Source organism: Perognathus longimembris, chromosome 13, assembly GCF_023159225.1.
Source record: "Perognathus longimembris pacificus isolate PPM17 chromosome 13, ASM2315922v1, whole genome shotgun sequence".
Lineage (NCBI taxonomy): Eukaryota > Metazoa > Chordata > Mammalia > Rodentia > Heteromyidae > Perognathus > Perognathus longimembris.
In genome coordinates this window covers 20,071,256-20,097,549 of record NC_063173.1, presented here as the reverse complement: position 1 = coordinate 20,097,549, position 26,294 = coordinate 20,071,256, and the positions used below count along the sequence as shown (strand labels likewise).

The 26,294-nt window shown below is 42.3% G+C and overlaps 1 protein-coding gene across 9 annotated transcripts in view; it reads right to left on the bottom strand.

Annotated features, from left to right (window-relative positions):
- The window catches only part of Tead1 (TEA domain transcription factor 1), a 254,498-nt gene that overhangs the window by 39,204 nt on the left and 189,000 nt on the right, over positions 1–26,294 (bottom strand). For 5 of the 9 annotated variants that reach the window (XM_048361600.1, XM_048361603.1, XM_048361599.1 and 2 more), the window contains 5 exons: positions 19,312–19,323; positions 18,367–18,501; positions 16,961–17,007; positions 16,144–16,205; positions 14,720–14,844 (listed from right to left, as the gene is read on the bottom strand). In XM_048361600.1, coding sequence (XP_048217557.1) covers positions 14,720–14,844; positions 16,144–16,205; positions 16,961–17,007; positions 18,367–18,501; positions 19,312–19,323 — 381 coding nt within the window. The remainder of the gene's footprint in view (positions 1–14,719; positions 14,845–16,143; positions 16,206–16,960; positions 17,008–18,366; positions 18,502–19,311; positions 19,324–26,294) is intronic. The other 4 variants (XM_048361606.1, XM_048361601.1, XM_048361605.1 and 1 more) reach the window with 1 other exon arrangement.

Below are 26,294 nucleotides of genomic sequence, written 5' to 3'. Positions count from 1 at the left end.
AGCCTGGCAGACAAGAAACATTTGATGAACTGTATCTGCTAACTTTACTATAGTAATGGTTATTATCATGTGAGATTAAATAGATTCTGGGGTAGAAACAAAAGAATATTCCTGCTTTAGATATCCCACCTGTCTAGCAGGGAAAAAATAAACATGAATCAGCCAAGCACAGGAAGCAAGTGTAAAGCCCTAAGTCAGTTCAAATCCTTGATTACAGCCCCTCATATCCAGCTGCTTGGGTAGACTTCTCACCTGCACTGAAGATAGAACCAGCACTCATGTCCACAGGGTGCTGTGAGCTACGTGCATTTAATGTGTGTGATCTCAGGTAATCCTGGCAGTAGTAGATTTTTATTAAGATCACTTTACAGATGGGGAAATCGGAGCTTAGAGGTTAACTGAGCTGCCTGAGGTCACACATCCAGGAATAGTCCTGAAGTTAAGAATACAACTTCCATCTGTCAACACCAAGGCCCTTGCATTTACTACAAACATCAACCACACCACCCTTCAAAAGAAAATGTCTAAGCCCTTCCAACTCTGGTCAATTTCTTCTTAAAGCTTGAGGAAAAAAAAGAAAAACAGTATTTCCAAAATCCTATGAAATTAATTAAATTCAGGAGAGAAATAATAAATCACAACTGCTTCAGACAGTCCTCTAAGGTTTTCTACTTGGGGGATATTACTTTTGTGCCCAATTGGTGAATAACAAAAATGAAAAACCAACACGGGGTTAAAAAAAAAGAGAAATAACTACAAAAGCAATACTTGCAAAACTGTTTGCTGTAAGTGAACTGAACACCTGGGGGGGGGAGGGAAAGAGGGGGAGTGAGGGGGGCATGAGGGACAAGGTAACAAACAGTACAAGAAATGTATCCAATGCCCAACGTATGAAACTGTAACCTCTCTGTACATCAGTTTGATAATAAAAATTTGAGAAAAAAAAAAGAAAAACCAAACACAAAGACAAGGAGTGGGTTATCTCTGCCAGAGGAAATGGGCACTGCCTCTGCAAGACTGGTGACCTGAAACCAAATCCTGACCATAAGCACTGGAAGAGCTTTCTTCCTGCCAAGGAGTGACTTTGTTTCTAAGAATACAAAGGACTAAAGAAGGTATCCTGGAGACCACAACACTGAAACAAACAGAACTTGCTCTCTCCTTAATTCAACCTGAATAGGTCAGGAATCTCTCTGCCCCTAAACATGTAAAGCTAAAAAGAAGAAATCTATCTGCTATGTTTGGAATTCAAGTATTAATGAAATTAAAAGTCTAAAATCATCCCACTTTTCATAAAGAAAGAAAGAAGGGTACAGTGGACTCTATCTCTTTTTCCCAAATAAATCCTATTTTTCTCTCCAGTAATGGTTTGTTCCCCAAAACCAACATAGAAACAAAATTGGGCCAATCGTGTTCTGTAGGACAGAAAACAAATACTCACAAAAGAAGCATTTGCACTTGGGGTAATAAATGAGCAGAAATGGGCAAAAGTCAATGAGTTACTTATATCAAAGCCCAAGACTAGATTTCCTCAATGTCCCAAAGATACTAACTTCTGCTCATTCAGTTTTAGTCTCCTGGGTACAAATGATTATCAACACATCAAAGGCAACAAAAGAAATGGTAGCTACTCTGCACATTTCTTTGATGGATTTTAAACAAATAACCAGAATACCTGTCATCTATTATAAGCCAGACACCATGCTAGGCAGAGGAAATCCATAAGCTAATACCACAAGGGGCCTTACAAAGTGCTTGTGTAGAGCTAGCTTATTATGTCTACATTCAGAATCATACACTGCCTATATAAAACAATCTCCTATATCACTATGGAGAAGAAGACATCAAAGAGGCAGATCCGTCTCTACTTCACATCACATAACAAATCCACATTTACCTCCTCATTCAGTAAGAATTAGTAGGCAATACTACTATAATGATAAATGTTTTATATTGTTTTATAGTATGCTATCATATGTACTACAATTATTTACCTTATTGTAATTCTATACCAAAGAGGACATGCCTCATCCACTTGTGAGATATGAATGAGGTTTTCTTGGTCTAGGCAAAAGCAGTGGTGGATATCAAGTTACCCATTACGTGTATAAACAGAATTCACTCACATTTAAGTTCCAGAAAGCCAGAAGAAGATGTTTGTAACAAATGAGACAGTAAATCAGAAAAGAAAAGGAAGGTAGGCAGAGAAGGTAGGGAGGGAGGTTAAAAGTCAACAGATGGCTACTGATCTGGCCAGCAACCAGGCCATGTTGGATGCAGGCCAAGAACTCCTAGTGGGAAGTCACCAGGGAGAATAGGCCTGAGAAGTCTCTAATTTACCTGGAGAAGGATTTTACAGTTATGTTAGAGACTTCAACATTAATTTGTATAAGTGTATAAAAACAGAACAAAAAATAAGAGGCAATAACATACTCCAAGGGGAAAACAAAGTTTTGTTAATTAAGAGAATGGTTCTGATATATTACATTACTGGCTGCAAAAATGTTTACAGGTTTGTAATATAAACATTTATACATTACAATATAACTACATAGGTGGTAGGAAGAAAAAAAGAAAGGAGGGAAGTGGGTAGTATCTGTGAAACTTAGGGAACTGGAAGTCAAGAGAGGGTATCTAAAATTCATGACCAAGAAATGTAGTATGGGCATATTGTTCTCACAGAGATATATACCATGCATAATGTTCCTAAGGTGCAGGACTGAGAGGTAAGGAGGCACAGGGTGACAGGTACTACTTTCCCTTAATTACGGTTCAATTTAGCTTATACACAAACATGTGGATTACCTTATTAATGTTAATTAGTAAATCAAAAAATGAACTTGGAACATTGTGGAGTTTCTGAGGAAGGGAAAGAACTATGAAAGGAAACAAAAATATAATTTCAGGATGTTAATTTTCCACTGACCACAAGTTCCCCAGACTGTGAAGAAACTTGGGTCAGATTGCAAAGCTTTCCTACAGCTCAAGTGCTGAAGACTGTCTATGCGGGAGCGGGGCTGCTTGTATGTATGTAGGGCACACCAAAAAGAGTCTGCACTAGCAACACACCTGGACCCAGAAAAAGAAGCAGCTGAATCAATTTTGCTAATGTGGATTTCTACTCCAACTTGGAGAAATGCTCATTTTCACTCTCTACTGCTATTATCCTTTTGAAGCCTGCATAGCAATTGCAAATCAAAGTAAAGGTACATGTAATTCTAAAACATTTGCTTGCAAAGGGTTGTTTACTTCTTTATCTACTAACTTGTTTATTTAGTGCTAGTATTGGGCTTGAACTCAGGGCCTGGGCACTGTCTCTTAGCTTTTTTTTTCTCAAGGCTGATGCTCTACGACTTGAACCACACCACTTACAGCTTTTTGTTGGTTAAGTGGAGAGTCTTCTGCTCAGACTGGTTTTAAACCATGATCCTCAGACATCAGCTTCCTGAGTAGCTAGGATTATAGGCATGAGCCACCTGTGCCTGGCTACTACATGTTATTTAGATTCTGTGTGTGTTCCTGGGGAGCAAGGGATGAACAAAGGACATTAAACACACACACATGCAAACATACACCCTTTCTAAAGCTATCCTGCAGGTCTCTTTCTTCCTGGTCTCTGTTTCCCTTTGGAGCTCTCATGCTTGGGGTGGTTGTAGATGGTAAAAAGGAGCTGAGCTTTGGAGTCAGTTAGGATCTGGGTCTGAATCTGGATGTTGGCACTGCTTCACAGCAAAGCTATCCAGACCAGGTGACTTAAGCCCTGGTAAAGTCACAAGTACCACACAGAGACAACAATCACAACTACTCCATAGGACTGCTAAGAGGAAGCATAGAAAATATGGATCAATTGTGCTTAGCAAAGAACTTTTCATTGATGTTAATTGCCTGAATCATTGTGGTATTTCTTCACTTAGGATGAGATAATCTGGCATCACTGTTGTCCCTCCAGTAGTAACACAATAGAAATAGAAAATTTAAAACAAAAATATAAAGAGGAGGGCCAGGAATGTGGCTTAGTGGTAGAGTGTTTGCCTGGCATGCATGTAGCCCTGGGTTTCATTCCTCAGTACCACATGAAGAGAAAAGGCCACAAGTGGCACTGTGGCTCAAGTGATAGCAAAAATGAGCTCAAGGACAGTGCCCAGGCCCTGACTTCAAGCCCCAAGACTTGGGGGTGGGGGAGTGGAGAACAAAAACAAAAAATATAAAGAGTAGAGGTTCAAATATATCGCCATGTTCTGAGGTTACCATTAGTGCTGGTATGCAGAGTAACTGAAACAAAGCTATGGCCTGGCCCCTCCATGTCCCTGGAGCCCATATGGCTCTCTTTAGAATCTTGTAGTCTGAGCCCCTTCCCACCCCTGAAAAGCATACAAAGTCTATCCTCCAAAGAAGGGTAAAGCAGATGAGACAAACTAAAACAGAACAACCTCCAAATGTGGTCACTGGGAGTTTACTTATTTTCTCTTTCTCTTTTGAAAGGAATGCTAATCCATATTCTATTCTACAGACATTGAAAGAGACAGTTTCATCTTTTTGGGAAAAGAGAGAAAAGCCCTACAAATCTGTGCCCTTGGATATGCCCCAACATGGCACTTCCCCTTCTAACCTAAAGATGGCAGTCTTCTCCTAAACTTGTCTCAAAAATTCCAAGTATTTGGAGAACTTAGTAAATCCTTGAAAAATGACTGCTGTCAAATAATACCAAGAAAAAAAAATTATAATCCACTTAGGAATTTAAAGAAACCAAGACAAATAACTCACGTCAAGGGATGCTAATGTACAAGCTGAAACAGAACAAGGACAAATCACCTACATTTGCTTCCTGTCACGTTCCTGCCTGGACAGACTGTCCAGGCACCCCCAGTGTGCCTTTGATGGCCCCCAGGTCCTACAGGGACAGGGAATGGTTGTGGAAAAAAGCCAAGAAAGTGACTTGTGTGTTCAGCCAGGGAGAGGAGGAGTTGCCTGTGCTCATTCAGTGTTCTTACTAGGGAGAAGGCAAATATATGGCCAGCTCTCTCCTCCATTAACTGATAAGAACACCCACCCCATTCTTCCTGCCTGGCCCTGCAGGCTGCTGCATCCTTTGCTGGGTGTTCTTCCCAGATACATCTTCAGAGCACCCACTTCTAGGATCTCACATTGGGGTGTCCGCTCCCTGCCTTCCATTTCCACCAGAGGAACTGCTATTTTCTTAAGAAGGAGAGGCACAGCTGTAATGGCCCATGGGCTGAGTGTGGATGGCCACTGGGAAGGCAGGCGGGTAGGGAGTTGAACTGCCAAAGAAAGCAGATGGAGCCTGGCTGGAGCCTCTGTGAAATGTCTATAAAACTCCGATTTCCAGATGCTTTCAATTGCCTCCTCCCTAAAGGCCAATGAAGAAAGAGGGTGAGTTCCCAGACCAGCTCAGAGACACTGAGTATAAACCACCCAGCAGACAAGCTGCTGCCATGGGAAGGGTGTGTGCTGGGCGTACATAAGCTTGTGGGACAACTTGGCATTGGGCTGGACTGCAAGGAGCTGGGGGACTGAACCACACCCTGCTATAACCCCTAACTTTGGGAGAGACTCGATCTCCCAGGTCCTCCTGGAAGAGGACAACGTTTGAGAAAAACCTGGGAGAGGCTCACAGACTGGGCACAGCCAATCATCAAACCAGCTGTTCCTTTCTCTAAGAATCTGGAAAGGCAAATGCACGTTTTTACCATTTATTCTAAGCATGTATGTGATGGATATGGTAATGACAGACAGGTCAGAATCTAGCTCTGCTCTTTTTAAGCTGTGTGGCCTGAGGTAATTTGCATGAACTTTCTGGGCATTGGCTTCCTCAACTGAACAACACAACAGGGATGACACCTGGTTTGGTCATCTCCAGAAGTTAATGTGAAGGTCAGATGCAATGTAAATGTGAAAGTTCTTCATGGGCCTTAAAGGGCTGCACAAGTGCTGGCTTATTATTAGAAGACTCTACATAAGCCTTGAATCAAAGGAAGAGAAAGAGGCTGCATCTGAGATCTGTGCAGTCATTCCTGCTCCAAGACATAGCAACTACCCCCCCACCAACCTCTTCAGAGCCAGGCTTCTTAGCAATACTGCCCTACTCAGCCTGCTCAGAGCTCAGGCAAAGAGCCGCCTGGCATCTGCAACTAAAGCCTGGCTTATGCTTGTCCTTCACCATCCTACACTCCATACTCGGTTACCATCCCTGGGCTCCTCGCACAGACCTCACGGATGTCACATTTCATCTGACTTGCTCCAACTACATTTTCCAAACCAAAGTCAAGATCTGTGGGCCTGACAAAGGAATTTCTATGGACCTGGAAATTTAGGCCTTTGAAAGAAGCTATAAAGACAGGGAAGCTGAATCATTTGACCAACTACTTGATGGAAGAGATTGAGTTTGTCTGCTGGATGGATTTGCTAAGGGAAGAACCTAGGCTCTGCTCCCTTAGGCTATGAAGATAGCTGTCTCCCACCTTAGGCTATAAGAATGGCTGACTCCCACCTGCCCACCCCACTTAGAAATAAAGCTACAGAGCCAGATGCTATAAGAGAAAGAACTCATCTACTGTATGAATTGGTGCCATCACCAAGCCTAGAGTTTTCTTGGGAGTTCAAATCAAGTGTCTGGACTTTCCTTCCCTAAAACTCCACCTGTGAAGCACACAAACCAGCCCTCCCATCTCCCCAGGTAGCAAGCATTCACTCATATACCATGAGGCAATGGTGGGGGGAAGGCCTGCTGGTTATTGCTCTAACTTTGCTTAAATTTTCTCAAGCTACTGGCTTCTGATTCAGAAGAACAAAGTTCCAACAGTCAACCTTGCCATCTATTAACTAGGTACGAGGCTAAGTTAGTTAAAACTCTCAGAGGCTCTCTATTTTCAGTGCCAATTTCAACATACTGTTTATATTAAGGATGAAAAGAAATTGCCTTATCACAAGCCAATGCTTAGCAATTTTGCCTTCTCCTCTGTTCTGCGATCTCCAGATCAGATCAGTGTCCTCAGCCTCAGAAGCTCAGCCACTCCGATTATCCTCTGTCTCTTAAAGTTCAAAGCATTCTTGTCTTGTTCTCCATATCCTATCACCTGGCCCAACTTCCCACTACATTAAGACAACGTCAAAAAACATTCGTGGTATGCTCAATATAGCAAGGACAGAGCCACAGGTAATTATTATAATAGTGTACTAATTGCCCCCCCCCTTGTACCCATTTCACAGAGTGGAAATGGAGGCTCAGCTGCAAAGTCATTTATTCCACGTCTCACAAAATGGGCAAAAATTCCAGCATCAGATTTATATTTCCACTAAAAGAAGAAAAAAAAAAGGACAGTAGGGCATGGTGGAAGATATACTCTATAATACAGGTGGAAACACTTTTTGCTTCTCTTGCTCTGTGCCTCAGACACTAAGAAGAACTACAGAACCGAGTTGGAAAAAGAGCTCAGAAGAACCTCGGTCCAACTCTCTACTGACCATGAAGGGCCTATATAACCCAGCTTTGCTTTTAGAGCTCATAGTTTGCAGGCAGTGAAATGGAATGGTTAAAGCTCCACAATGCAGCCAAATCAGTCAAGGCCACCAGTCCTGGTGGTGGCTCTTGATAATGTTGTTTTCCATTCCCCACCCATAGACTGAAAATAGTATAGTAACTGTCCATCTTAAAATGCCTGGCAGATCATGCTCACAGCGGAATTCAGTTAGAACCAGCAGTGAACACCATTGTTGTCACACATAAGTGAGTATTTACACTAAGCTGTACCATATTACAGAGCTTTCTGCCTTCTTCTATAAGACACTCTTCAAATCTAATAAATATTGTCTCTTTTCCTCTCTCTGCCAAAGTTTTCCCTTCCTCCAATATGGAACTCCTATCTATGTAAAACTTCACCACTCTCTTCCTGTTCAAGGCTCCTGGTCATCTTGGCATCTACACTACAGTAGGCTTTGCTTGACACACACAACTTGTGCTTAGGAAGGAAGGACAGGGAGCCAGAGTGGCTGTGCTGCAGAGGCAGGCTGTAGGAAACTGCCACGCCCCAGGGGTGGGTCTTAGTTGGAGCAAAGGAATCATCTAGGATTTATCAACAAAACCACTTTCCATCCAAGCCCACATGGTATGTAGCTTATAGCCCCATCCCACTCCCCGTAAGATGAGTTTTATATATATAAGGACTCAGCGGCCTAACTTGGCCTCCAGAAACCAATTTCAGGCCTAGGTGGAGGACTTTGCACTTAACACTTTTAGTCCTTTGATATGCAACACCAAAATCATGTAGAAAGTATATTTTCAAGCATTACTAACCACTTCTGAATATTTTTTGTTTTTTAGACTCTTCCTTCCTTTCACCCTCTGCTGTTTTTCTCTAAGCTTCTAGTAGAGCCAAAGGTAACAGAGGGACTGACTTGCTGGTTTCCTACCAATATAAACAACCACCAACTTGGGGAAATGTGGCCGTCTGGTGTGTACAAGACACATAGCCAGCAGGGGGCGTGAACCCACCTATTATTCTTCCATTTGTTCCTTAGGCTACAAGAACAGTCCACTGCTCAGATATAAATAGATCAAGTCTTTTGTTCACAATCTCAGGATGAGGAGTCAGTTGATCTGGATTTGAATCCTATTTCCCATGTCCCCTGGCTGCCTAATTTTGGGTAAATTACTTTGCAAGAATTAAATAAGATAATGCCTTAGTGCTGGCCCAGAGAAAAGGTTTAACCCCTATAGGTACAAATATTATCACTGAAGCAAGAGAACTGTGAAGTCTTCAGTGATGGCAATAAAGAATATGTGGTGAGCCAAAGAACAAGTTTTGAGCAATGCTGGTAGTACTAAGTGAGGCAGTCTTATGCTGGTTGGGAAGGGGGCAAGCTAGGTTGTTAGCTCTCAGCTACCTAGGCATGTAGTCATGTAGTCCCTCCTCTTAAGAGATGATGTAAAGTAGACTAGAGCCACTAGCTTTAAGACAGCTATCTGGAGGGAAAAACTGGGAGAACAAAGGAAGAGGTGACATTGTCCAAAGAGAAATGTACTCATTACCTGATTTATGAAACTGTAACCCCTCTGTACATCACCATTATAATAACAAAAACAACAGAAAAGACAGCCATCTCTCTCCAAGTCTCTTCTGCAGAAGAGTGTGTAGTTACCTATTTCATATAGCTGTGCTAATGGCTAAAGAAATCAGAGATACTGCATGGGAGCGCTGATTCTCATTGTTATCCATACTCCCTGTAAGCTCTTCAACTAAAAAGCTCTTACAACAACATGATTCCAATGAGTTGAAACTATTATGAGTACGGGTAGAATTGCATATACATATATGTAGCAAAGATTTGGAGAACTGGTCACTTAGTTGGCTACCTTATCAAATCAATGTGCTTTATGTATATACAAATGGGCTAAAATGTACCAGCTGAGTATTTTAAATGGTTTTAACTTCCCTATCAATGGAGCAAAAAAATAAAGTGAATGTCCAGGAAGTCACAAAAAGTCTCAGAGCCAAATAAACCATGCATGTTACAAATTTTTCAGCATACTTTTGGTCCTGAAGTACGTACCTTCCTTGTGAGGCATTGAGTGTTTGCCCAGCAAAGAACCCATTAGAGCATCTGAGAGCCTGGTGCTTGAGACACTGTTAAATGCTCTAATTGTTAATTTGCCCTCATTTCAATTAGCCAACTATTTTTCTCCTCTAACACAAAACCCCCCACATTTTCTCCTCCACAGTTCCACTAAAAGCAAATATATACACATATATATATATACACACATATCCTATTTCAGTCTTCCATGATTCATTTGTATGCATCTAAATCATTTGTGTTAAATTCCAAACCAATGTTCATATGGCAAGAATATTAGAAGTAGTACCAACAACTGAAACTGAAGCTATAGCAAAATAATTCGACAACAGTAATGCAGCTTTGGTTGGCAATATCTGATATTGTTAATACAAGTTAGAAACATTGAAAGTACATTAGACTTTATTTTCAGTACTTTTTGAAAGTATATGTTCTTTGGGGGGGGTGAAGCGGGGGGGAAACAACTAAAGATTGAACCCAGGCCCACTGAGCTACTGAGCTATGTACTCAGCTCTGAGATTGTTTCTCTCTCTCTCTCTCTCTCTCTCTCTCTCTCTCTCTCTCTCTCTGTGTGTGTGTGTGTGTGTGTGAGAGAGAGAGAGAGAGAGAGAGAGAGAGAGAGAGAGAGAGAGAGAGAGAGAGAATTTGGGGGCTTGAATTCAGGGCCTGGGAATAGTCTTTAAGCTTCTTTTGCTCAAGGTGAGTATTCTACCACTTTAGCCATAGCTCCACTTCTGCACTTCTGGCTTTTTTAGTAGTTTTTATTGGAGATAAGAGTCTTACACAGACTTTCCTGCCTGGGTTGGCTTTGAACCATAATCCTCAGATCTCAGCCTCCTGAGTAGCTAAGATTACAGCCATGGGTGCGCAGTTGAGATTGCATATTTTTAATCTAAAGAGAAAGTAACTTGCAATTTCCAGAGAAGGTTGTTACTCCACACTGGTACTTAACATCCTTTAGCAAATTTTATATAGTTGGCATTTAAACCCATGAGATCTATATTCTCATTTCAACCAGCCACAGACTGAAACTATCTTTCCCACCAAAACAAACTGCACCTGTACTAAACACATACTAACATTTTCCCCTAGGCAATATAGCAGAAAAACTACTTCTGCTACATTTACATAGACTTAGTATTATAAGTAATTCAGAGCTGATTTAAAGTACAGAGGAATATGTCCATAGGTTGTATGCAAACACACGGACATTTCATAGAAGGGACTTGAGCGTTTGCAGATTCTGCCATGTCCCGTGCACATCAAGATTTTAGATAGATAGACAGACAGACAGACAGACAGACAGACAGACAGATAGATAGATAGATAGATAGATAGATAGATAGATAGATAGATAGATAGATAGGCGGATATACAAGACAGACAGACACACTGTTTGGGTATTTGTCTTTTTCAATATGTGTGGGCTCTGTGAGATTAAGAACTTTGTCTACTTCACTGCTGTATTTCTAATGCTGAAACATTAGTTAGCATGTGGAAGGTGTTCAAATAAATGGTCCCAATGGCTCCTGGATCCTCACTAATATATCATACCATGAACTATTTTCTTCAGGGACCCAAGAGTGTTGACTAACATCAAGGGCTTTTGAAGTTGCACAATGGGGTGTAACTTAACTAGACTTTTAAATTTAACCATAAAAAGCCAAATTCAATTGAAGCCTGTGGACTAGCATATATCCTCCTGGACATATATAAAATATGTACCTGCTCTAGGACTTACAGTGAGGCCTGGCTTTACTAAACAGTGACTAGTTTCACTCATGGCATTATACACTTCAGGTTCATCACTTCTGCAATGTGCTTCAGCATTATTCCATGTCAAATCTTCTACTCCTCAACTTAACCATTATTTCCTCTAAGAAGCCTGCCCTCCAATCAATCCCTCATATGCCTTCAGCATCCTTCCTTCATAGCAGCTGCCACATGTTACAATGATTCACACCCAAGTGTCTATTGGTCCCCTTCACTAGATGCTACTGTCTGCAAGGGCTGAGGCTGCCCCTGTCTGGGTAGCAGAGATCTCTCTTCCCTTACAGTCTTTCCTTTGCACAAGCAGTTACACGTACATGTTTACAGAATAGATTGAATAAATCAACCCAGTCACTCAAAATGTTAAGCCTAACAAAAACCAGAAACAATAAAAGGAAGAAAAGGGACATTCTGAGCCCAGACGGGTCCACATTTGGGGAACACAGCGACAACAGGGGGTCTCTCTTAATTAAAAACATCTTTTTTACTGTGATAAAATGTTCCATGGTCTCTTTAACCAAGGAAATAAAAATCACCTTGGGCCTTTTTGCTTCCCAGTATCTTGGAGCTCTGTTCCTAAAAATGACCCCATGCAGAGGTAGAAGGCTGCTTACCCAGGAGATGCTCAGACTAGATGGGAAATTCAAGAGACCTTCCAAACTGGCATAGTGTGCAGTAGAGACAAGAAGTATGTGTATGAAGAAGATTTGGATTCCTGGCTCCTCTGTTTACCAGCTAAATACCCTAAATGACTTAAATATATCTGGGCCTCAGTTTCTTCCTCTGTGAAGGGAAGAGAATAAAGCTTATCTTGCTAGGCACTATGAAGACAGAATGCAAAAATCAATAACAAAGTACTCTGCAAACAATAGGGTGCTGTACAAACATGAGTTACAGGAAACAGAAGGGCAGAGCCCAGGCTTTAACCAAAGGACCATGTGCCCTTTCCAGAAACAACAGGAAGCACAAGATGGTAAAAGTAATCTTTCTGTTGTTATTTTAATGACTTCCACAGGTATGGGTTTTACTCCATCAGTGATAGTGTTCTTGCAAAGTTCCCAATCTCTGAAGAAGGGCAATCCAGGCAGTCTCTCCCCCTGGTCTCAGCAACTTCACTGTACTTGCCCCACTGGGCCAACAATTGCCTTACTTCTTATTTCCCCCTTAGCCTTGAAGTAGCTCTATATTTTTGTCTTCTTTCTCTTTTTTTATTGGGGGGAGGGGGGGTGGATGCCGGTACTAGGGCTTGAGCTCAGGACCTCATATGACTCTTGCTTATGGCTTTCACTGAAAAGGCTTATGTTCTACCATCTGAGCCACACTTCCACTTCTGGCTTTTTGCTAGCTCATTGGAGATGAGAGCTTGCCTGAGCTGGCTTCAAACTTGCTCTGAGATTATACAATTGAGGGGGGGGGGGCTGGTTGTGGAACTCATTGGAACTGAGAGACTGGCACTTGGTGCAACCTATACCTGAGTTTTGCTCAAGGCTAGAGTTTTATCACTTGAGCCACAATTTCACTTGCAGCTTTTTTAAGTAGTTTTTTTTTTTTTTTATTGGAGATAAAGCGTTTTACAAAACTGGGAGAGTACGAGGGAAGGGGTGATGTTGTCAAAAAAGAAATGTACTCTTTACCTGACTTATATAACTTTAACCCTTTTATACATCATGTTTATAATTGTTTTTAATTTAAAAGATTAAAAAAAAAAGTCTTACAGACTTTCCTCAGATCCCAACCTTCTGAGTAGCTAGATTTAGAGGTGTGAGCCACTGACATTCTTCACAGCCCTATTTTTCTGCCAGCTAGTAGAGTTTACAATTCATGCATGGGCACATCAGTAGCCACCACAGTTCTTTTGCCCAAGGCACCTCACTACTACTACCCACCCACAGAGGCTTTCTCCACAAGTGGAGCACACTTCTTTACTGTGGAGGTCATCATCCATCACCTCCAATGCATAATATCTTAGTTGTTTACAACAGACTTCAAACGTGTTCATGATTACTTTCTCCTGGTAACAGGTGACAGCAAAGACACAGTGAGCCTCAGATGTATATGCTTTGGATAGCTCCTAAGATGGAAAGAGTAGAGAGATAGGGAGTATGGAAAGGAGCTGGTGAGGATCCCAAAGACTTAACTCATGATTCCTTTGATTTCTGCCTGGGGCTCACCCACACACAGATGCAGCACTCACATTTGCAGCCAAGGAGTGGGTGTGAACAAAGGGTACAGGCTCTTGGGGTGGGAAAGAAGGGAGGATCGCATATGTATGGGCAATGATGAGACGATGGGTACAAGATGGGTAGGGGGAGAAGGGAAAGAAGTAAATGACAAATAAAGAGTCCAGGTGCATTACCATGCATGGCATTCTATGTTAAGCTGTCCAAGTACCACTTTGTTATTTCTCCCAGAGAAGATAACTTGCTATTTGAAAGGAAAAAAAGAAAAAACAAAAACCGACTTGGAAAAGCAGTATAGAATAATAGTTGATTGTTTAGGCTTTGGAGATTAAAAGACTTGAATTTCAATCTTTTTCTTTTCTTTTTCTTTTTGAGAAGGGTTTACTGGGATTTTTGAATTGAGGATCTTATGTTTGATAGAGGGCTTGAACCATGTGCCTAGCCATTTTTTGTGTTGGTTACTTTCAAGACAGCATTTTGACTTTGACAGGGCACACCGGACTTTGATCCTCCTATTTGTGCTTCCCCATATCCCTAGGATGACAGGCATATGCTACCATACCCAGCCATTGTGTTTCCTCTGCAGCTGGGATGATCTCACCAAATCCAGCCTTTAATTGAGATGGAGCCTGTAGAACATTTTTTTTTTTTTTTGCCTGGGCTGGCTTGGAATTTTGACTCCCCATTTCTGCCTCGTTCTCTGCTAGTATTAGAGGCTTAAGCCACCATGCTGGGCTTAAGTTTTAATCTTTAATCCATCAAATATTAATTATGTGGCTTTTGGAGTCACGTAAACAGTTACTTTATCTATCAGATAGGAGCTACCCCCACAGGGTTTCTGTGAGGATAAAATGTGATGAGATATCTCAATAGCTTTGTACAGTACCAGCCTCATGGCAAGGCTCAACAAATGATACCTACTGTTAAATTTTATTTGACACAGAACCTACCAAAGGTCTTCTCTCCTTAGGCCTGAGCAGCAATAAACATATAGGTCTAAAGTTTGACATAATTACAGAAAGGAATGGGCAAGGGGCTACTTGGCCATTTCAAGTCTGTTTTCACACAGGTTATCTGTCAGTAATGAGGGGAAAGGCTCTAAGACAGAAGAGTAAGAACGTGAAGAAGGACAAGAAGCAAATCCCTGAGCCAAAACACACTTTGCCAGGTACACTCACCGAATCTGGGTCTCGTTGCTGTTCGAGAAAAGCTGAAAATTCCACTAGACGAAGCTTGGTTGTGCCAATGGAACGGCCCTGCCAGGCAGGGACTGAGGGAGCTGGGGCTGATGCAGGTTCAAACCCTGAAAAACCAATCATCACCTTTAGAGTTGGCCATTTGTCCTCCAACAAAACTTGAGCCAATAATGGGTTAGGGTTCTTAAAAGGGATGACCTAGATGGTAAAGCCAAGAGCCCCCTCTCCATTACCCTCCAGGGTAGTGTAGTCAGGTAGGCAGTAGTAACATTTTGGCCAAGGATCCCAGAGAAAGTGTCCAGCTGGACAAGTACGATGTATAAGCTCCAAGTAAAGCCAACTTGAACTAAGGTTAAGACTGTGGCAAGAGGACAGCTAATCCTCGACAAAGGAGTCCAGACTAAGAATGGCTGCGGAGCTTTAGGAAATGTTTCCAAAAACATTTTGTGATACCTGGGCATACCTTGCAATGCTTTCTTAAAATGGCCGATAACATTACAGAATATTCCCTTAGGATATCCTCATGATATTGGAGCAGAGAGCAACATGTAATTCAGTTTGGGCTAACTATGGTGAACAATTATTTTTTTTTTTAAGTTTTTGGTGGTCGTGGGGCTTAAACTTGGCCTGGGCACGGTCCCTGAGCAATTTAGCTCAAGGCTACTGGAGCCACAGTGCCACTTCTGGTTTTCTGGTGGTTAATTGAAGAGTCTCACAGACTTTCCTGCCTGGGCTGGCTTTGAACTGTGATCCTCAGATCTCAGCCTCCTGAGTAGCAGTGATTACAGGTGTTTGTTACTAGCACTGGCTGAACAATGATTCTTTTGCAATACTTTGAGCAGTTCAACTGAGTGACCCAGCATTTGGTGGGGGTGGGGGTGGGGGTGGCTGTTTACATATGAAGTTTGTCTGGTGGAAGAGAGATAGGAGAACTAGCCTGACTACCCATTTTCTACTCTGGACTTCTAGGTAAACTGTCCTTTCTAGAAAGCATACATAGAATTGCAATCTCTTAAAAAAAAAAATGAGACCAAAACTTGTTCTTAAGACTTTAATTGCCCAATTCTGCCATCATAGGAGAAATAGGAAACCACAGCAACTTCCCCTTCTGAGTATGACCACTGTCTTAAGTGAAAGTGATCGGGTTTTCTATTCCTCTACAAGCCTATCTGAACTACTCAGGAAGTGAGTGAAAGGACTGTGGACTTGGCAGGAACCTGGGACACACATGAGCTCTAGGCTAGGTCCTTTCCCTCAGGAACGATGGGGAAGGGGCACTTACGATTCTGTAAGACAGAGGAAATGTGCAGTTGTGGCAACGATAAGCATCATCTCATTCTGGAAACCAGTTGGGGTGGGGGGGAAAGGGAAGCAACTGTTCCAAGAGGAGAGGTAGGGAGACTCACCTGGAATTGGGGCTGTGACCGCTGGCTGAATAGGGTAGGCCTGCTGCACGAAGGGCTTGACACTGGAGACAAATGGGTAACAAGAGTCAGAAATCATGGGTGCAGCAGTGGCCGTAGCTCAGGCCTCTCTCTCAGGCAACTCTTCCCCCCTGGCCGTATATAGTTAGTTCCCTGTCTACAGAGGATAGTACATCCCTGGCAAGAAAATAGCAACGTAGAGGAGGCTGCAGCAGGCTTCTGTGGATTCCCAAGGCCCCATGACAGTCCAATGGGATAGACTGGACATACTGTGACAGCTGCCTCTGTCCCCAACAGAAAGGGAGGTCTACAATTATTGTGTCCAGGCAAGGTTTGGGACATGCTTCAGACTCTCCTTTTCTAGGTCAAATACTCCAACTTCTGCTTTATCCTCAAGCTGCCCTGAACTCCAGTGTACTAAGCTTCTTTGCTCCAAGGTATCTATAAGATTTCCTATCCGCCACTCAGAGCACAGAGACCGAACAGAAAGGTCTATAGGACCACCTCTGCTGCCTTCTGAGGCAAGGAAGGACCCAGCCTCTGCACTGTTTCTTGTTCACAGCCAATAATGAAAGTGGGAGCAAGGTGCTTACATATCACATCTGTATCTGAGATGCTTGTCCCTTTGCAACTCCCAGCCATTGGAGGAAGATGGGGGGAGGGGTGGCTTCACTGATACATCCTAGTTACATCTCTTATTTCTCCAGTAATCCTTGAGACAGGCTGACATAGGGAAAACTTGCCCCAGATGGGATTTGACCAAGCCCCCTGCTTTGTCAATACCCCATCCCTGACTTACTCTTGTGAGGATCCTGGCTGCCCTGTTTGTATCATTCCAGGCCAAAACTGGAAGGCAAAAGACAAAGCACAATTTAGGACATATATACACTCTAAGTCCTGCTGAAGGATAGGCAGTTTCTAATCATCCACCAGCTGTGACACCATTTACCCCAAGTGTAGCATGGTCACCACTATGCACAAAACCACAACCTAACTATGACTTAGAAACCCAGGGCTTCTTCAGCTCACATATCCTAAAAATCATAAGCATAGAAGACCAAGAGTTAGCTCTTCGGAGTTTTCACTACACCTATCAGAACCAGTACACTGCAGAGGATCAACAGTACTTCCTAGGCCTGCTTCACCCATAGTCCTCTCCCTCCCTCCATTCTCAAGAGCTCTCTGTGTAATATTCCATTTCCACAATTTACAGCAGTCAAGTACATCCATAGCAGGAATGTCCAAGACCCAATAAAGCATTGAACAAAGCTCAGAACAAGAGGGCCAAGAGCTTGGAGAAGCAACACGGGCATCTTCTTCACTGTGTCCCTGAGGCATTTGGCACCTACTGTTATCTAGCCAAAAAGGCAACAACAGCTTTTGGGGTCTGGAGGTCAGGGAGCTGTCCAGGACATCACATCCATGTGACTTTGATAAAGTTGCCCACACTGATGCTTTGCCACTACAGTAACTTCTGTGTTCTCATCTGTAATGGCAGTAACACCAAAGTATTCAAGAAGCCCTGAGAGGATTAAATGAGATGATAATATAATGCTTCTCAGCTCTCTGGTAGGGGTCTAAATGAATATACCAACAGAATGTTTGGTCTTTGGAGGTTAGTTGTGATAAAGTGACCCTAAGGACTGGGGATAGAGACCAAGGGCTAGGAAAAGGACAGAGCTAAAGAAGCAGGTCATAACCTCCATAATATAAGGGCATTAGAATGTCATACTTAATTTCATGTCTTTATAATTGATTCCTTTTTTCTCTCCTTTTCCTCTTCCTTTCCTTCCCTCTCACTCTAGCCTCTGGATCTCTCCATTCTTTCTTTTGCAGCCAGCATCAATTCGTTACTAGGTGGTCTCTGACCTTCTGTACATTGGACCCAGCTAAAAAAGAAGTACTAGGTGAAGGGCTCAATGCAGGCCCATGTCAAATCCTTATCCCTGGTGGTCATCACTTTTTTTTTTTGGGGGGGGGGGGGAGAGTCCTGGGGCTTGAACTCAGGGCCTGAGCACTGTCCCTGGCTTCTTTTTGCTCAAGGCTAGCACTCTACCACTTGAGCCACACCACCACTTCTGTATTTTTCTATGTATGTGGTGCCAAGGAATTGAACCCAGGGCTTTATGTATATGAGGCAAGCACTCTACCACTAGGCCATATTCCCAGCCCTAGTCACCAATCTTGATGCTCGTCCTGACTTACCCCTGGTGCCCCAGGAAAGGTGGGGCGTGGGATCCCAGGCAGCCCCAGCTTGTTGTGAATGGCAGTGGCAGAGACGATCTGTGCTGATGACATGGCCGCCATGTGCTGCAGGGCCTTGTCCTTTGCAGTCTGATCCTTGAAGGTGACAGTGACACACTGACTTAATACAGAATGCATGGCGACCAGGCAGGTTAAACAGGTACAGCCACGAGCACATGGACTAAAATACAGAGCCACAACAGAGGCCAGAAAAGCAAACATGCATGGATAAATAAACACAGCCAAGAGGCAAAAACACTCAGCCTACTAGAACTCCTCACTAAGAGTACGCAGTGGCAGGGTTTTTTGTTTTTAAGTCCATTTTTCAAAAGAATAGGAAGCCTCTGAGAAGAGTAATACAATGCGTGTGTGTATACATACATTCATATACACACATTTGTTTTTTAATTTTTCAGTCTCTGGGATATTTTTTACAATTACTTAACACAGTAGGGGAAGAAAAGGACTTGCCTTTAGGTGTGCAGATTTGAGGAGGGAGAGGAGACATGGATGTGGGCTGTGAAAGAACCATCCACAGAGCCCTTGGAGAGCCCTGTATATGTGCCTGCTGTTGGGGGCTACAGTCCAGGCTCTGCTGGGGGCAAGCCCTGGCAGTGACCTGCAGGGGGCAGCTCAGAAGCAGCAGGATGGCAGGGGGTGGGACAAGCAGCATGCTGGCAGGAGGCACATGCTTTTCCCAGAATCCCCATTTGGGTCTAAGGCTACAGGGCTTCTTAGGAAAGCCAAGGAAGTAGGTAATACTACAGGTGAGTAGTTTCCTCTTTTTCTAAATGGGGATCTTTTCTAGAAAAGCCAAGACTTATAACACAAAGCTAGCAAAAAAAAAAAAGTCTGCCAAGCATAGCTAAAATACAAGAATACTACTTTGTTTGGTGAAATACTTACCATGCTTGTAACCTGAACACAATAACAAACAATTTGTTAAAAAGGGTTGTGTACAAATGCAGGATTATTTTTCTTCTTCAGTCAAATATATATGTATACAAACACAATAATTCAGTACAATGAAATGCATAGAAGCATGTTTTGTTCTTCCCACATTTTAGAAGGAAGGTATGATCCAGGACTATCTAGAAAGACGGTTATCAAGATGGATACTCAACTATCACAAACATAAGTTTCCTCCCCCACAGTCTCTTTATCTGACTCTAGAAGAAATGTAACAATGGTCAGACACCTCATGCGGCAGCCCTGATGCTATAAGCAGGGCTGCATGTTTGAACAGTACAAAAAGGCCCCATGCTGTATATAGGATGAAGGTCTATAACCTGGGGTCCAGATGCCATCAAAATAGAACAAAATGATGGTAATACCAAAATAAATGGAGTAACTTCCTCAGCTGCCATTCAGAGTTCATGATGAGGATAGTCAAAGGCAGCTGTAGCTAGGACACTCAGTGCCAGCTGGGAGGCAAGCATCCATGCTTACCGTCCTGACCAAAAGTGAGGAATAATAAACACGCTGAGGTGCCAAAGACAAGGCCAAGAGGACTATACAAAAACAGAAGCCCAATGAGAGAATCTGGAGGCTTCAAAGAAAACCCCAAAGATTCTTCAGCAGCGTGTGTACCATTTTGACCTATAACACCATGTGTGTTTTTCAAAAAGCTTGTACTAGCCCTTGAGAAGGATAGAGGGGAGGGAGGGAGGGAGGGAAGGGAGGAAAGAATAGAAGAGGTTGAAAAGAAGCAAGATAAGGAGGGGGGGGGGATGTTCAATAGTTGTTTACATTGTTTGTTGTTGTTTTGTCAGTCGTGAGGCTTGAACTCATGGCCTGGACGCTCTCCCTGAGCTCTTCAGCCCAAGGCGAGCGCTCTACCACTTTAAGCCACACTGCCACTTCTGGTTTTCTGGTAGGTAACAGGAGATAAGAATCTCACCGATTTTACTGCCCAGGCTGACTTTAAATTGCAACCCTCAGATCACAGCCTCCTGAATAGTCAGGATTGCAGATGTGAGCCACCAGTGCCCAGCTTTGCCTACATTTTTCTATCTTATTATATTCCCCTAGATCACAACTGAAGAAAGAATGAGCCTCTAAGCTGGCTTTTCAGGGGTGCAGTGAATATCTGTCATGTTGTGCTGTAGTTGAATGACATCACGAGGGCCCTGGAAGCTTGCAGGATTACTGGTCCCTGTTGCTATGGCCCTAGGTAATCACAGTGATGCCTGTTATCTCCTCATCAGCTGGCATTCTTCCAAGTAAAGATCCACTGCTAACTTGCCAAATGTTCTAACCTTAAACTAACTTCCTCAGGTAACTTGTTTTGTTTTACTTTGTTTTTAAGAATCCGAAACATTTCAGATACTGTGGATGTGGGGAGCTAAAGGGTTCTCAGTCTTAAAGGAGGTGGGTTTTTATGTTAAACTGTCTGACAACATGCCCACAAACCTAAAACAACCCAGTCGGACATACACAGGAGTCAAATATGACGGTCCATTCTTAGATCCTGTGGCTTCACCCAGACGCTGCCCAATCCCTCCCCTCAGAGAGGAACCTATAGATAGAAAATGTGGCAGCTCATGGGCAAGAATAACTTGGTATCAACTCCAGCTCACTGATTGCTTTTTGGGTCAGTCACTTTAGACTATTGACCCAAAGCCACTTAACCCCTAACAAGAGGCTATAAATGCTCACAAGACAATTTCTAAAACTGAGGCAATGGTGTAGGTATGACCACAGGCACATTCCTAAGCATAGAACAAGCTTTACACGTTTTTTGAAACACAGGCAAAGAGCTTGGAAAACAATAGATCTTGCTGGTATAAATCATAAAGAAAATTCACAAAAGAGCCCTTGCTTGGGGCTGGCTCTATTCCAGAAGGATGTGTTGCGGCCTCTCTCACAGACCTGAGTGCTCTGAATTTATGAAATGCTGATGATAGGCCATTCTGCTTGCGCAAGTACAAAATCTGTTTGGCACTCTTGGGTGAGGCACACTTGTGAACCAAAGTCCAGATCCAAATGGAAATGAGTTTCCTAAATTTACATAACCCATTTTCTATTAGGAGAATCCTGAAACATTTCCCTCTTCTAGGTTTATTGTAAGTTCTTCAACATGGAGCTAGGGATATGGCCTAGTGGCAAGAGTGCTTGTCTCGCATACATGAAGCCCTGGGTTCAATTCCCCAGCACCACATATACAGAAAACGGCCAGAAGTGGCGCTGTGGCTCAAGTGGCAGAGTGCTAGACTTGAGCAAAAAAAAAAAAAAGTTCTTCAACTAGTTCATGATAACTTGATATTCTTTTTGTTGAGAGAGAGAAAGCAGTGTGGGAAAGGAGAAAGTAAAACTCAAGTTTCTTTTTCCCCCGTTTGTAACTTAACCTTCTATTATCTAGGTATTCTACCATGTACCTAAATTTAAAAAACAAAGTTCAAAAGCAGGAAAGCAAAGCAATTGCACTATGTACTCTAAGTCAGCCAAATGGATGCTTGCTGAGGAGTCAGGTGTGATGTCACACGTGCACCTGACTGGCAGGAGTGAGATCTACTACCTTTAAGTAAATCAGCTCACACCTCTTAATTTTTTATCATCTACAAAATAAAGACCTGTATTTTATTCTCTAATATCTTTCTAGAAAGGAGGCAAGTTCCACTATAAATATAAACATCTTAATATATATAGCCAGGAAAAAAAAAATTTTTAATCCTGCTGGAGGGCTGGGAATGTGGCTTAGTGATAGAGTGCTTGCCTAGCATGTATGAAGCCCTGGGTTTGATTCCTCAGTACCACATAAACAGAAAAGGCTGTAAGTGGCGCTGTGGCTCAAGTGGTAGACCACTAGGCCTTGAGCAAAAGAAGCCAGGGGCAGTCCCCAGGTCCTGAGTTCAAGACCCAGAACTGGCAAAATAATTTTTTTTTTAATCCTGCTAGTAAGAAGATAGAAAGATGTTAGATTCTGGGCAACTCTTGGCTGCCTGTCTTGATGAGTAAAGCCAAATGTGGAATGGAACTTTTAGCTCAAGTAGTGATTCTTTGTGCACTTGACCTACCTATCCGAGAATAGGCAATTTTCTGCAAATGGACTAAAACATCTATACCAGTGATTTCCTACCTTTTGCAGAGGAGCTACTCTATTCATTTAACTTTATAACATCACCCCTTCATCTATGTGAAAATTAAAAGGATTAAGTTTTTTTTGTTGTTTAAAACCTAAAGTAACCCTGGAGATAGATAATAAGCACTATCAAGGCACTGGAAATCAGGGTGGAGAGGCTGGCCACAAATCCATTTGTACTAAGATGGTAGTTTGGAAGGGTGCCGAGCTCAGAGATTTCAATGGATAGATCTCTCAATTGTCATTTTCAGCCCAGAGTTGCATGCTTGCCTTTGGAAAAATGATCACTCTAAGTGTGAAGCCTGAGTAAATAGCCTCCCTGTGTCACTCAGGTTTAATATCCTGGCCTTTTACATGTTCCATGCTATTCTTGCCTCTCATCTCACACCAGGAGTGAGAGGACTGATCTATTCAATAAGTGAAGTACATGTAAAAATGTGTGCTATGCTTGAACAGCAAGTTAATTTTATTTTAATTCTCTTCACACCTATCAATATTTATGTCTATGAGATTTACAAAAATGAGCACATTATTTTAATTTTGAACTATTTGAGTTAACTTCAGAATGTCTTCGATTGCCAGAAATTCCTCCCCCTCACTCGCCCCCCACGTAAGCACAAGAAAAAACCAGCTTGGACAGGTTTACACCACCTCCTCTTATTGATTTAAAGTCTCTCAACTCCTAAAATTACAAAGAATGATACCACAAAAAGAGGGATTGGGGCTGAGGAAAGAAAGGGCAAGCCTGCCTTTTCCAAATGAACCCATGACCTGTGAAGACGAACTATAGACTGCTGACAGGGAGGGAAGAGATGAATGCTAAGAACAAAACCCCAACTACCTGAGTAGGGAGGGTGATGGAGGGAAGCAGAAAAAGCACTGGGCCCAGGGGCATGTTTCATCATCCACCATCCAATTTCGGGCACATTGTACTATCAATGGCCTCACTGCTCCTGCCACACGGTCCAGCAATCTGTGTCACGCATAAACTCCTCAGCCCCAAGCTTTCCAAATTGTTATTGTTACTAAGTAAACAGCCTTTCATATTTCATGAAGCAGAGCAAAGCTGCTGTACAGCTCTGTTCCTCTGGCTTCCTTTTCTTTAAGACTGAAATGGACATAATACATATGGGGTCACGGCACAATAACAAAGGCACATGGCAAGAGTGGGAAATCTTATGGATCAGGAAATCTTATGGATCAGACTCTGGATGTCACCCTGGTCTTAATGAGGTAAGACAGATAGATGAGGAGACAAGTAAATTATATTACTAACAAATATCCGAAGAGCCAGATTCAGAAGCTGAACCCAGGAAGTAAACTGAAAAAGCAGATAAGCATCCCTCCCACCATACTTCCTTTTTAATACTAAGTTATATGATTAGGAGATACAGGAGGTGCTCTCTAAATCTGCCTTCTCCTTTGAAATAGTAAAAATTTGGGATCACTTGACAATTAAAAAGAGACTGAAAAAAATGGAAGCCACTATTGGGCAAAAGAAAGTCCTAAAGGTTTTGTGTGGCCCTCAACCATCTTATTCATCCCAAACCATTGTCTAAGGACAAGACTATATGTATTAGGCCCAACTCAGGAAGTAGAAAAGCTACAGATAAAAATTACCAATTCAAGTCTTTAACTCCATTTCCTGCATGGAGAGAAGGAAACACTTATTTTCTTCCTACTTCAACTTGCTATACTAAAATAAGTTTGTGCTAAAACTTTCACCTTATGAGAGTCTCCTTTGTGTGAGTTACCCTGAAATGCTTTACTTGCATGGATCAGGGACATGTGATTTTTTTGTGGAAGCTGGGAAGCCCCCATCCATCTTCCAATGACATTATTCTTCTTTCTCCCTCTTTGCTTCCCCAGTTTTTGGTTGTTTTACAAAATAAAATTCTCATGGTCTTTAGGCAATACTCACAGACAATCTTTAAAGGTAATAGGAAAAGGCCATGGACTAGCATATATAGTATATTATAACTGCCATGTTAATGAACAGCATACTAAAAACAATGTATTCCAAATTTATGAACCATCAGCTTAAAGATAGGACTCCAAGCTAATTTATTCATGGGAAAAATACATAAAGTTAAAAAAAATGAACCCCAAGGGGTTGAGAATTTAGCTCAGTGGAAGAGCACTTGCCTGGCAAGTGCACAGCCCTGAATTTAGTCCTCAGCTCTGGGGTAAAAAAAAATGAACCTCCATGCTCTTGATACCTATTGAACATTTTTCTCCAAAAATACTTTCCCCAGCAGTATAAAAGCATAGTGCAAGGAAGGAAAGACAGCAATTTGCTTGAAAATCACTTCTTTAAGAAAAACACAAAATACTTCCTAAGAAGTAATTTTACAGATGATGTTTCTGATCTCGCACTCTGTAGATCTGCATGACCTCTGCAATTATAAGCACAGCCCTTGAGCAGATAAACACCACACGACTGCAGGATGGTTTTGCAGGATGGCTTTGGAGAAAGGATGGAGGGCACTTGAATTTTTTTTCTAGTCATGATCTCTAATTTGCTTATTAGTAGAGAAGGCAGGGGCAAATACAAAAGGGGGCTATTCTGGTCAGACTACAGCTAATGTGGAGGAGAGAAGGCACATTCATACTTCTCCTGACTTGCTGCCTAATGAGTAGCAATTAATTCATCTTATTGTATTTCCAAATGCCAAAGACTCCATTCACATCAAAGAAAAAAAATTCAAGGCTTTTACCATTGTTAATGTACTGCACTATATTTAGTATTTTATAATTGTCAACACAGTTTCCTTTGGTTCTGATGTGGGGCCAGCATCATAAAGGAGTGCAGATGACTGGTAGGTGTGCCTTATGAAAAGCACCTTTTGCTAGATAGTAGGTGTGGTGAGAGACTAGCTTTGGACCACAGCTGAGTGTCTGGGAGGAGGCAGCCCTGACTTTAGTGCCTTTTTCTCTGGGTAATGGAACTTCAGCTGGTAGTTTTCTGGACAAAATGAACACTAGGACCCATTGCTTGTCCTGTTTCCTTTCAACACAAAAGAAAGTGCTCAGTAGATGAGACAATTCACAGCAGCTCAAGTCAGAGAGTGAATCCTCCACCTTGGCTAGCACTCTGTGAGGCACTACACAGAGCTTGGCCTTGGCCATGAGGGAACCCAGGCATCATGATCAGATTTGTGATCCTTGACAATCACAAAACCATTTCAACCTCTTCATTTTCATTTATAAAGCAAGTATAAGAACAGCCCTCCCTGCTCAGGACTGCTTTCCACACTTGTCAGAGCGCCCTCTATCTTGCTGTCTGATGCACTTCAAGCCTGTGAGACCAGTATGAGACCAGTATCTACCTACTTGCCATCCAGGCTACATCCTGCTCAGGACATGAAAAGCTCTGGTGCTCACCATGTTATTCATAAATTAGTGATACTTTAGAGCACTTTCATCATAGTTCCTACTATCTATATGGAAGGGTAAATACTGCCAGGATTTTTTCTATTTCTCTGTTTCTGTTGCCCACAGAAAGAAAATTCAAAGCTGAGCACAGTGTGTAATCTCATCTATTCAGGACATTAGGAGGATTGCGGTAGAAGACCAGTTGAGGCAAAGTTGGTGAGAACCCACCTCAACCAATAGCTGGGCATAGTGGTACCAGGGAGGGAGGGGGAAAATCCAAACTAAACTGCACTGCTAATATAAGGTCTAATCCTATCACACCTAAGCAAAAAACATGTTCTCCAATTTGGGTTTTAACTCAGTTAGATTGAAACTAAAGTAGTGAATATATCTTTGGGGAGGAAGGGTACATATCATGAACAGAAAAAAAAGG